This window comes from Leucoraja erinacea, chromosome 6 (assembly GCF_028641065.1).
Source record: "Leucoraja erinacea ecotype New England chromosome 6, Leri_hhj_1, whole genome shotgun sequence".
Classification (NCBI taxonomy): domain Eukaryota; kingdom Metazoa; phylum Chordata; class Chondrichthyes; order Rajiformes; family Rajidae; genus Leucoraja; species Leucoraja erinaceus.
Genome location: NC_073382.1, coordinates 11,804,672 through 11,818,155, shown reverse-complemented (window position 1 = coordinate 11,818,155; position 13,484 = coordinate 11,804,672). Strand labels below are relative to the sequence as shown.

The 13,484-nt window shown below is 45.5% G+C and overlaps 1 protein-coding gene across 2 annotated transcripts in view; it reads left to right on the top strand.

The window, feature by feature from the left end:
* LOC129697892 (rho guanine nucleotide exchange factor 7-like) overlaps positions 1 to 13,484 on the top strand; it is a 90,040-nt gene that overhangs the window by 29,495 nt on the left and 47,061 nt on the right. For both annotated transcript variants that reach the window (XM_055636612.1, XM_055636611.1), the window contains exons 6-7: positions 1,146 to 1,234; positions 12,668 to 12,762. In XM_055636612.1, the coding sequence (XP_055492587.1) occupies positions 1,146 to 1,234; positions 12,668 to 12,762 (184 nt within the window). The remainder of the gene's footprint in view (positions 1 to 1,145; positions 1,235 to 12,667; positions 12,763 to 13,484) is intronic.

Here is a 13,484-nt window from a genome sequence, read left to right as displayed (position 1 = left end):
AGTCAGATGTCGTCTTCAACAGCTTCACCATGACAAATCTGGCGTCACCCTGTCAGACATATTCTCCTGCATTCCATCTCAGCTCCCCATCCCCTCTAAAACTAACCTGTCTCACTTCCCAATTCTGGCAAAGGATCTTCGACCTGTAATGTTAATTTTGTTTCCCTTTCCACACTGGGTATCTGTCCACTTTAACTGTGGTCCTTGATTTTGCAGGCAGCAGTGAGCAAGGCCATTAGGATTCTGTATTACATTGACAAATCAGTGCAGTTCACATCTCAGTCAAGATATAAGCCAGAGTACTAGTTACATGTCTGTTCAACATCCAGCAATTGGGACAGTGCAGGGGGCAGCAGCAAAGTTGTTTTGCAGTTTTTATATATTGTGGAATATACTGGTATTTATCAGTACCTGCTTTGGACCGAGTTACAGGATGTACAGTTATCGCAAGAATGGTGACGTTTTACTGGGGAAATGTTGGCCCACGTCTGCTGATGTCTGAAGACATGATCTGTACTCTGTTCCATGTCCTCACAAAGTGATAGTGTAACTTAATGCCAAACATCTAATGAACAAGGCATTTGTCATCTTTGCTTTCTGCTGGAATGTGAATCTGACACTTTTTGGTTGATGTATTTACACACATCAGTACTACTTCATTGGAAGTGCAGCATTTTATGATGACCTGATATCATTGTTTTCTTCAGCCATATCCTCCTTTCCAGTCCACTGACAATTACCAAACTGTGATCTCTCGCAGGAGGCTCTTTTGGCTATGAAAGTGTTGTAAAATGAGTCAGCCTTCAGTGTCTACCCTATAATCCAGCTTTGTCATCTTCACCCCTCCCCTCACTATTGATACACTAATCGTTGGCAAAGATCATTCTCGCGATCTTCACTGCTTCTGCCTGGCTTATTTCTTATGTGAATGTTTAAGAGGGTCATGCTTTCTGCTCTTGCTTCAACATTGATTACAGTATAAATATTAAGCGTATAATTGCAATATGTTTTAGTTTTAAAGAATAATGCTTTGATTATGATTAGGCACTATTTGGGGAACTTATTTTCCAGATATCTGTTGATGTTGCATGATGATCTCTGGTGAATTTCATTAAAAAAAAATTGACAATTGGTTCATTCTGTAGAAAAAACAGTCTCTCCGAAGTCTGCAACTTTGAAAAGTTCACCTAAGGGATTTGAAACTCCTCCAATTAGTAAAGGTTACTACAATGTGGTAAGTGAGACTTACTGTTTATGTGGAATTGGATTTGAATTGATGCTTGCCGTAAAATCCGTTTGTCATTTTAACACACGCGCCGTATGCGATGACCCATTTTACAAGCTGATGTTGTATTTTAGTTTGCTGCGCAAGATCGAATTGTGTGTTAGTTTCTCTGAGGCTGTAGCTGTCTGGTGGTGGAATCTGCTAAACGAAGTTTGCTGAAATGACAGATTCATGGAACTTCTGTCACATTCTTGTGGTCATTTTTGATCTGAAGAGTTACCTCGCAAAAAGGAGTTGGTTAAACAGTAGTCCAAAATTTTGTTGATCAATTTGGACAAATGTCATTGTGGAACACCTTTTAGAAGGAAAAAAAGCAATTCCTGCTTTTGAAGACATTATGTTCAGGTTTTACTTTTACTGCTGTTCATGTGAACTATGATATTGCTAGTGCAGTACATGGAACCTGCGAATCGCAGCTGGTTGCTAAATATTCTGCTCTGACATACCTGAGAATCTCTCACACACTACAAGGTTAATTAGTTGCTGCATGTTTCTCCATTAGTGTTTGGTATAGGTTAGAGGTTAAGTTGGACTTGTTTACTGGTAGGAAGTTTTGTATTGCTGAATTTTTCGTATTTTTTGGATTACTGGGGTTACCTGTTTTGTTCAAGTTAAACTCTAGTAATAGCCCTGTGTGTATTTGGTGATCACTAACTCTTCAGTCAACCCACGTGTTCAAAGTATCAGACAAACAGAAATGGTGACATGTCAGTTTTTTCATCTGCTTTATTTGGAATCTCTCGAGGGTGTTAGAGGAATCGTCTCGTTAACGTGCCCGAGCAAACTAATGTTGAGTACGAAGAGATGGGAAGAGATTGGAAGACAAAATACTCTTCACCATGAGGTTTTCTCTCAGGGTCACATTAAAACACATTAAAAATTAATACTCATATTCTGAAATATTTACCATGTTTTCTGTTTCGTTAAAAAATAGGCAGCGTAACAGCAAATGTACCCTGGCATACATGTTCTATACATAATCTGCACGAAATACAGCAAGGTAAATTAAAATTTCAACTGGTACCAGATTTTAACAAGCATGTGGAACAAATTTCCATGAAAATAAATTTCAAACTAATAGCTGGATGATTATTCAATAAAGAATAGAGCTAGGTGAAGTGGCAAAGTAAAATTTGACAAAGCAGTATAGTGAAATAACTGGTTGGGATTTGAAAGTACCGTATTTCCCGGCAATGAAGATGCACCTGTGTCGAAGACGCATCTCCAATTTAAGTTGCTAAATTTTGAAAAATGGATGGCGGGACAGGATCAAGGGTTTGGTTTAGTCCAGGGGTTGGCAACATCGCCTGCGTGCCCCGGGACTTGCTGCAGTTCCCAGATCCCTCGCATTCCCAGGTTGTAGCTGCAGTTCCCAGGTCGCCTGCGAGCCCCAGGTCTGGTTGTTGCGCCCAGGTCGGCTCGCTTGCAGGTCTGGCTATGACACCCAGGTCGGCTCGCTTGCCCCGTGAATGGCTGCAGTTCCCAGGTCAGCTCGCTTGCCCCAGATCAACTCGCTTGCCCCAGGTCGGCTAGCTTGCGATTTTTGGATAACCAAACTCGCTTATTGTTGGCAAACTGCCTGTTCATCTTTGCATGCATGATTCCAGGAAGTCCAGGACAAGGGGTCACACCTTAAGGATAAGGGGGAAATCCTTTAAAACCGAGATGAGAATAACTTTTTTCACACAGAGAGTGGTGAATCTCTGGAACTCTCTGCCACAGAGGGTAGTCGAGGCCAGTTCATTGGCTATATTTAAGAGGGAGTTAGATGTGGCCCTTGTGGCTAAGGGGATCAGAAGGTATGGAGAGAAGGCAGGTACGGGATACTGAGTTGGATGATCAGCCATGATCATATTGAATGGCGGTGCAGGCTCGAAGGGCCGAATGGCCTACTCCTGCACCTAATTTCTATTTCTACGTTAATATCTATCAATATTTTGTTACTTCAAATGTGTTAAATTAAATCGTGCTTTACATAACTGGCCTTGGTGATTGGGATTGTCACTCTGCCCTTCCTGCAGAAAAATACTTCAGAAACATTCTTAAATTCCTTCTGCAAGGACGTCAAGCAAAGCATTTGCAATTTTGCAGCATTAAGGTAGTAATAACTCTACCCATGAGGGCATAACAACTCCTCCCAATACTTTTCAGAGCAGTGTCGTAAAACAGAGATTAACATCAAGCTGTAGATTCATATTCAGATTCCGAGTTTATTATGTACACCAAAGCATAGTGGAATTTCTTGTGCACAAGAAGCTCACAGAGTAAACAGTGCATGGTATTGATAGATACAACAATTACAATGATAAATACAAAACAGCAGAATGTGCAAGATTGTAGTGCAATCCATAGTGCAAAAAAAGTATAATAATGGAATAACCAAATGAGGTAGAGTTAAAAACATCTTTTGGACGAGAGAATGATTGGTTCCGGAGTCTGATAACAGTTGCTGTTCTTAAGTTTGGACATCTGTACTTTCAAGCCTCTATCTTCTCCCAGAAAGTAGAAAAAAAAGAACAGGATGGCAGGCATCCTTACCGATACTTCCACAATTCTTGATGCAATGCACCATGAAGATGGACTGGGACAGAAGGAAGTGAGAGCCTGTGATGGACTGGGCTGAGTTCACCACTCTCTGTAGATTCAGGTGGTCAACAACAGAGCAGTTTCCAAAGCAGGCTGAGATACATCCCATCAGAATATTTTCTAGAGCACATCTACAAACGTTCGAGAGAAACCTCATGGTTGTGCCGAATCTTCTCGGGTGTCAATATATTCTCGATTACCGCATAAGTGTGAAGGGACCACAGGTTAGGTTATTGGTGATGTGGAACTTGAACCTATGGACCATCTCTACTGCAGCTGTGTTCACTCCCTCACTTCCTTAAGTCAGCAATAAACTCTCTCATCTTGCTTAAGATAGACACAAAGTGCTGGAGTAACTCAGCACGTCAGGCAGCACCTCTGGAGAAAAAGGATGGGTGATCGGACTCCTCAGCCTGAAGAAGGATCCCGACCCAAAACGTCACCCATACTTTTTCTCCAGAGATGCTGCCTGACCCGCTGACTTACTCCAGTACTTTTGTCCATCTTTGGTATAATCCAGCATCTGCAGTTCCTTGTTCCGTCTTTTATCTTGCTGATGTGTGACTTAAAATAATGACTTAAAGTCCCGATTTCTTTCCTGTACTTCGTTTTCATCATTTTTGTTGGTCCTCTGGGAACGGTTGTATCATTGGTGACCTTAAAGATAGAGCAGGTGTTGCAGTTGGCCACGTACATAGTCATGGGTACACAGAAAATTAGCGCACAATCTTGACCAATGTTTAATTTAGTTTAGAGATGCAGCGGGGAAGCAGGCACTTCTATCCACAGTGTCCGCACCAAATAGCGATCCCTGTACGCTAACACTATCCTACACACTAGGGCCAATTTACAATTTTTACCAAAGCTTATTAACCTACAAACCCGTACGTCTTTGAAGCGCGGGTGGAAACTGGAACACCAGGAGAAAACCCACACGATCACGGGGAGAACATGCAAACCATGTAAAGACCGAAGGGCTTGTTTCCGCACTGCATCACTAAACTAAACTACCGCTGTGCCATCGTGTCCTCCAAGGCCACCGTGCCGCATCATGGCATTGAAGGCTGAGCTGCAGTCAATGAATAGCATCTTGGAAAGTGATCTCGTGTGAAGTGAATTCCTTACGTTTATTGGTACATTTCCAATTTCGTGAGGCTGAGAGGATCGATATTCCATTCTCAGCATTGAGGGATTGAATTTGATCTTTGGAACTGGCTCCAGTTGGGATTCAGGCTGTCTGCTGTTGATAGCTGAGAAAGCTAAATAGTAAAGTTAATTACAAACTGGAAGAAGTCAGAGTATTCTATTGATCTGGGATATTTTTCAATGAAACCCTGCCTGTTCTGAGGAATTGTACATTATGAAAGGACAGTTGATTTACTATACTTGGCTTGCTTGCTGAGGGAATGCATGCTTTTGAGTGCTTGTTCCATGGCTAGCTTACTGCAGTAAATCTGGCCGACAGTGGTGGTTTTCATGGGTTGTTATAGACTGTCCTTTCAGCTCACTCGGGAGTGGGCGCACAGCCACTATTCACAATTGACGCCGTGTGTAGCCCAAGAACAATGGGCAAGACAGAGCAGCTGGGCCACTGAGCCGGTTGCACCAAGCAGCTGGGCACAGGGATTCCCAGTGCCTGCGTCAGCCAGTAGTAATGTCGTACTCTGGGACATTGTGAGCACATCGGGCCCCGATGCTGCTCCATGTGTCAGAAGGAAAGGGAATCGAATCGCATCTGTTGCTGATCGGAAATATACTGCAGCTGTAACATTCCGAGACGGCAGTTCCAGGCTCAAACCTGTCTCCAGAAACAGCACAAAATTCCTGGCTGACATCGAGGGTGGAGCCTCGCGCTATGGGAGGGTGGTGCTGAGGGGCGAGCCCTGCTCTGTGGGAGGAGTGATGCTGTTGGGGGAGCCCCACCCACACTGTGGGAGAGTGGTGCTGACGGGGGAGTCCCACACTGTAGGAGGGTGGCGCTGAGGGAGAGTCCTGCACTGTAGGAGGGTGGCGCTGAGGGGGGAGCCACGCCGTGGGAGGGTGGCGCTCGGGGAACATCGTGCGATGGGAGGCGTTGAGGGGGCGTTGGAGGAACGTTGCTGAGGTGGAGATGGGGGGGCGTCCCGCACTGGGAGCAGCGGTGCTGAGCGGAAGGCTAGCGCAATGGGGTCCCTGCACTTTTGGCTCTCGATGCCACCCCCTCTACACCTGTGATACCCCGCTTGAATTGGGCAACTGCAGTTCAGTTGCACTCAGTCCGCCAGATGGGAGATCCTGCTTGTGAGCCACTTCCCTTTACCATTCCCACACATACCATTCAGTCTTCAGGTTCCTCCATTGCCAGAGTGAAGCATGCAAACTGAAGAACAGCATCTCGTGTTCCACTTGAGTACCTTACAACCCAACGGCATGAATAGTTAATTCTCATATCTATGTGTATATATATATCTATCACCCTCTCGTCTCCATCTACCCAGCAGTTCCCTATCTCCTCACCCTTGCACACATATTTTTCCCTCACTCCTCCTGCCCTGGTCATCCAGTTCCTTTTCCTACTTCCAGAAGCTCATTTCCCACCCTTCACAATTTGGGTCTCCCACCTTTCTTCCCCCCTCCACTCGGTTACCTCCAAAGCACCATGCCCCCTCTGGTTCTACACATCCCTCCCCATATTTCCTCCTCTACAGATTCCATAATTTCCCCCCTTTTGTCATCTTAACCCCTCCCTCCCTCAACTGGCACCATTCAACCCCTTCTTGTCTTCATCAATTTAGCACATGCCAGCTCTTTCCCCACCTCTCTCCCTCGCCTATTTCTACTAATACTCTCTCCTCTACTCTATCAGTATAACACAGCAAAAAGTAGCCGGAAGCCAGAGGATTGGGAAACTTTCATAGGACATCAGAAGGAAACATGTCTGGACTGGAGGGCGGCAGCTTCGACCACCCCGGGCCACGGTGTTTGAGCCAGCCCGTTTGCGGGGTTCGGTGAGCCCGCGGGACTGTTGTACCATCTCCCGGTGGGGTATCGCCTCAGCGCAGAGGGAGAAGAGGAGGGAAGAGACTGCAGCCCTAAGATTTTTGCCTCCACCACAGTGAGGAGGTGCTTGGAGGACTCACTGTGGTGCATGTTAATTTGTGTTTATTGTTGTTTATTATTGTATTATTGTATGTATGACTGCAGGCACGAAATTTCGTGCAGACCGTAAAAGGTAAATAAAGGTAATTCTAATTCTAATTCTAAAAAAGATTAAGTACTAAGGGAAGCTGGCCAGGAATATAAAGAAGGACAGTAAAAGCTTCTTTAGATATGTTAAGGGAAAAAGAGTAGCAAAGTCAAATGTGGGTCCCTTGAAGGCAAGACACGGGTGAAATTATTATGGGCAACAAGGAAATGGCAGAAGTTGAATAGGTACTTCGGATCTGTCTTCACTAAGGAAGACACAAGCAATCTCCCAGATGTACTGCAGGATAGAGGATCTAAGGGGGTAGAGGAACTGAAATAAATTTTCATTAGGTGAGAAATAGTATTGGGTAGGCTAATGGGACTGAAGGATGATAAATCCCCTGGACCTGATGGTCTGCAGCCCAGGGTCCTCAGGGAGGTGGCTCTAGAAATAGTGGACGCATTTGGTGATCATTTTCCAATGTTCAATAGATTCAGGATCAGTTCCTGTGGATTTGAGGATAGCTAATGTTATCCCACTTTTCAAGAAAAGAGTTAGAGAGAAAACGGGGAATTACAGACCAGTTAGTCTGACTTCAGTGGTGGGAAAGATGCTGGAGTCAATTGGTAAAGAGGTAATAATGGGGCATTTGGATAGCAGTAAAAGTTAGCATGGATTTATGAAAGGAAAATCATGCTTGACTAATCTTCTGGAATTTTTTGAGGATGTGACAAGTAAAATGGATGAAAGGGAACCAGTGGTTGTAGTGTATCTAGACTTTCAGAAAGCTTTTGGTAAGGTCCCGCAAGGGAGACTGGTGACTAAAATTAGAGCACATGGTATTGGGGGTAGGGTGTTGACGTGGATAGAAAATTGGTTGGCAGACCGGAAGTAAAGAGTAGGAGTGAAGGGGTCCTTTTCAGAATGGCAGGCAGTGGCGAGTGGAGTGCCGCAAGGCTTGGTGTTGGGGCCGCAACTGTTTACCATATTTATTAATGATTTGGAAGAGGGAATTAGGAGCACCACTAGCAAGTTTGCGGATGACACAAAGCTGGGTGGCAGTGTGAACTGTGAAGAGGATGTTAGGAGGTTGCAGGGTGACCTGGACAGGTTGAGTGAGTGGGCAGATGTGTGGCAGATGCAGTATAATATAGATAAATGTGAGGTTATCCACTTTGGTGGCAAAAACAAGGGGGCAGATTATTATCTCAATGGGGTTAGGCTAGGTAAGGGGGAGGTACAGCAAGACCTGGGTGTCCTTGTACACCAGTCACTAAAAGTTGGCATGCAAATACAGTAGGCAGTGAAGAAAGCTAATGAAATGTTGGCCTTCATAACAAGAGGATTTCAGTATAGGAGTAGAGAGGTTTTTCTGCAGTTGTATAGGGCTCTGGTAAGACCACATCTGGAGTATTGTGTACAGTTTTGGTCTCCTAATTTGAGGATGGACATCCTTGTGATTGAGGCAGTGCAGCGTAGGTTCACGAGATTGATCCCTGGGATGGCGGGGCTGTCATATGAGGAAAGATTGAAAACACTAGGCTTGTATTCACTGGAGTTTAGAAGGATGAGGGGTCAGAGAGGTGTGAATTTATGGAATTCCCTGCCACAGAGGGCAGTGGAGGCCAAATCACTGGATGGATTTAAGAGAGAGTTAGATAGAGCTCTAGGGGCTAGTGGAGTCAAGGGATATGGGGAGGCAGGCAGGCACAGCTAATTGATTGGGGACGATCAGCTACGATCACAATGAATGGCGGTGCTGGCTTGTAGGGCTGAATGGTCTCCTCCTGCACCTATTTTCTATGTTTCTATGCTTCTAAGAATGGTCCCGACCCGAAATATCGTCCGTTCATTTCCTTCCGCAGATTCTGCCTTGAGCTACTTGATTTCCTCCAGCACTTTGTTTCCGGCACTGAAAGGTTGTTCAGCCCAGCATGCACATGCTGCCCAGTGCCATGCACATTTAGCACTAGTCTGTGCCTCGTCAAATGTAAACAATGCATGGTTGCTGCTGCATCTTTTTTTTGTGAAACAATTAGTCTTTGTTAATATCAAGCTATCAGGGCATTTTTTCTTTCTGGTTCAAACTGAAAAAATCATGTCCTGATTTAGGGCAGTCTAAACAACTGGAGGCACATTGGATGGAGTTTGTTCAAGAAGGAACTGCAGATGCTGGAAGATCAAAGGTACACAAAATTGCTGGAGAAACTCAGCGGGTGCACCCTGCCCCCTGTAAAGACTCCACCCCCTACTCCCAATTCCTCCGCCTACGCCGCATCTGTTCCCAGGATGAGACATTCCATACCAGGGCATCGGAAATGTCCTCGTTCTTCAGGGAACAGGGATTCCCCTCCGCCACCATAGATGAGGCTCGCACCAGGGTCTCATCCATACCCCGCAACACTGCTCTCTCTCCCCATCCCCGCACTCGCAACAAGGGCAGAGTCCCCCTGGTCCTCACCTTTCAACCCATCCAGCCGGCAAATACAACACATAATCCTCCGCCATTTCCGCCACCTCCAACGTGACCCCACCACTCGCCACATCTTCCCATCTCCCCTATGCAAAGACCGCTCCCTCCGCAAATCCGTTGTCAATTCTTCCCTTCCCTCCCGTACCACCCCCTCCCCGGGCACTTTCCGTTGCAACCGCAAGAAATGCAACACCTGTCCCTTCACCTCCCCCCTCGACTCCATTCAAGGTCCCAAGCAGTCGTTCCAGGTGCGACAAAGGTTCACCTGTATCTCCTCCAACCTCATCTACTGCATCCGCTGCTCTAGATGTCAGCTGATTTACATTGGGGAGACTAAGCGGAGGTTGGGCGATCGTTTCGCCGAACACCTCCGCTCAGTCCGCAATAACCTACCTGAACTCCCGGTGGCTCAGCACTTCAACTCCCCCTCCCATTCCCAATCGGACCTCTCTGTCCTGGGTCTCCTCCATTGCCAGAGTGAGCAACACCGGAAATTGGAGGAACAGCACCTCATATTCCGCCTGGGCAGCTTGCGTCCTGATGGCATGAACGTTGAATTCTCCCAATTTTGCTAGCCCTTGCTGTCTCCTCCCCTTCCTTAACCCTCAAGCTGTCTCCTCCCATCCCCCCGCCCTCGGGCTCCTCCTCCTCCCTTTTTCCTTCCTTCTCCCCCCCCCCACCCCCCATCAGTCTGAAGAAGGGTTTCGGCCCGAAACGCCGCCTATTTCCTTCACTCCATAGATGCTGCTGCACCCGCTGAGTTTCTCCAGCAATTTTGTGTACCTTGGATGGAGTTTAGCAGTTTGGGAGCAAGAGCAAAGTTTAGACATTTGGTTTCTGAAACGTTTCACCACAGGAGGCTTCTTCAGCTTGTTTCAGCCTTTTGGAGACTTGTTAATTGAGATTGATCAGTTGGACTACCCACTGCTCCTTTAACATCATAACCTGCAGCGATCAGGGTGGTAGATGGTGGCCTCGATAGACCTCTGCCTTTTGGTTTCTAGCCGTTTTGATATGACTCCCAGTTTGTTCATTGACTATTGTAAAACAGTGTGATATCGCAATAGGAACTGTGCGTAAGAGAGACTGGTGAAGGTGAGAGTTGGGAGAGCAGTCTCCTCTGTACAATGCTCCTCAGTGCTGGCTGATGAATCATTCGCTGTCACTGATTATAGCCAGTCCTCAGCTGGGTTACCACTCCACAGGGAAAAGTAATGGCTCGATTGGGAAATGTGCAACAGGAAATTGATTTGTATCCCATTGGATTTTATAAGCACTAAAAAGGGACACAGCTCATTGTTCTTCTACTGGAGCTCATCTTAACCTTGTTGCGATAGAGAAGGCCAGTTTAATTTATTCTGTCCAGAAATTGATGGTTCCCAGAATTGATGCCTCAGCACCTATTCCATGTCCAGCCTGTCCAATTTTGAGTAAAGCTTTTTGCATTTGCTTTATATTCAGTGGCATCATTCATGAAGCCCTGCGTCTGGTATTCCATGCGTGGATTTTTATCAAGCAGTCTTGTCTGTGAAACCCGTCTTTTTGCCTATGTAATGTTTTGCTAAATGTATATTTTATCCCAAAATGCATCTTCTCTGATTTCATCTACGGAGACTAAAGCTGTGTTTATATCTGCAGTTCCTTCTTATCCTCTGCAATAGTGCTGCATACCTTTGTGTCAAATATTGCGATGCTTCATCTGAGACCCAAGTCCGGATTGTTTGCCTTTTTGCAAACCTATCTCCCCAGTTGCAATTGATAATAAAGCCTGAATGAGCCTACTTTTCTTTTCGAACAAGGAGCTTAGGAAAGAGACGGTTGAGAGGTGATCAGGGAGAGCTCTTCAAAATTAAAAGGTTTCATCGACAGAAGGTAGAAGCTGTAATTGAAAATAATTTGAATTAACTCCAGGAGAGTATGCAGGAGAAGCAGCGATAACTGAAAAATGTGGAGATCACCCCAGCAGGGAATGGCTGAAGTGAACAGTATTGCAACATTTAAAGGGGCAGCACAATGGCACAGAGGTAGAGTTGCTGCCTACAGCGCAAGAGTTTCGGGTTTGATCCTGACTATGGGTGCTGTCTGTATGGACTTTGTATGTTCTCCTTGTGACCTTGTGGGTTTTCTCTGGGTGCTCAAGACGCGTCGGCGTCGGTTTGAACGTTAATTGGCTTCTGCAAATTATAAATTGCCCGTAGTGCAATGATAGTGTGCATTATAGTGCTAGTGTAAGGGGTGATTGCTGGTCGACGCAGACTCAGTGGGTCAAAGGGCCTATTTCCACGGTGTATTTCTAAAGATAGTTGGATGAACGCACCAGAGAGAAAAGATGGGAGGAGGCCTGTGGTTGATGGTGCTGTATTTCAGTGCTGTAATTTGAACTCTGTCTCTTTGATGCAGGTAATAACATCCACTTGTGGTTGAATTAAACATTTAATCAATATCTTGTGCAGGCTCGTGATCCAGTGTCAGTTTGACGGAGCAACACCCAGCCAGGGAAGTGGTTTTGGATGAGCACTGCACTCAGAGGGGCAGTAATGCATTGCAGTGTTGGAGGAGTTGTGCTGGGGGGGGAGACTGTGAGGGAGATGGTGCATGTTTTGTTGCACTATCAGAAGGGCAGTAGCTTGGGAGCACCACGCTATTCTAGAGGTGATGTTAAGGGAGTGTCTCACTATTGGAGGGAAACTGCTGAGGGCTGCACCTTAAGATGCCGCATTGTGGACGAGAGGTGAAATCGATGTTCTGCTTGCTATATTTCTGGAAGTGGAAGATTCCACTGTAATTCTATCATATTGGATTTTCCCTGTTGCTAAATCTGATCAGTTCTATCCTGGGAGCACATGCTATGCCTCTTGTTTCGCACTTCTTAACAGGTACTTTATTATTGACGAAATGTACTAGGACGTCCTGTGGTGGCCATGGTACAAAATTATATTTTTGCATTTTGAGTTGGGAGAGTGGGTGAGGATTGGAGGATGTCCCTGTGATATTTTTCTCATTCGAAGAAGCTGGTGTGTCAAGGTTCTTGTTAAATTAGCTTGGGACCATGGCTGTGGGTGTATCTCAAACTGTGACGGTTTAAATTCATTCCCACTGCAGCTTCCATGGTGACAGGTTATGTGCATCGCTCCATCAATTGTTCTTTGTTCGGCAGGTGCTGCAGAACATTCTGGACACGGAGTGTGACTATGCGGAGGAACTAACAATGCTTTTGTCCACGTTCCTGCGACCTCTACAAGCCAGTGACAAGTGAGACGAGTTTATGAGACTGTTTTAAGAGGAAGTATGGCCATATTTCTTTTGCTAGCTCTTCATTTTTGGGATAGGTTTCCTTTCCCACCTCATGGAAGATAGAACCAGGCCCTTCGGCCCTCAATGTGCCGAGCATGATGCCAAGACCAACTCCTATCCACCTGCACATAATTATTATCTCTCCACCCTCTGCATATCCTTGCGCCTACCCACAAGTCTCTTAAATGCCGCTATCATATCTGCCATCCCAGGCACTCACCATCTTCTGTGTAATAAAAAAAACTTGCCACACATCACCATTAAAATCTGTCCCTCCCATCTGGAAGTTATGCCCTGCAGTGTTGGTTATTTCTATCCTGGAAAAAAGGTTCAGACCGTCTCCCCTAGCTGTGCCTCTCATCATTTTTATTTACTTCTATAAGATGTCCCCTTAACCTGTCTTCTCTGAGCTCTTTAGAAGGAATTAGAAGGATGAGAGGGAATCTTATAGAAACATATAAAATTATTAGGGGAATGGACACGCTAAGGTAACGACATTTCGTTCAGACCGTAAGGTCTGAATGACAAATAAAGGATCTAATTCTTATTCTAATATATGCAGGAAACATGTTCCCGATGTTGGGGGAGTCCGGGGCCAGCGGCACGGTTTAAGAATAAGGGGTAGGCCATTTAGAACTGAGATGAGGAAAAACTTTTTCACATAGAGTTGTGAATTTGTG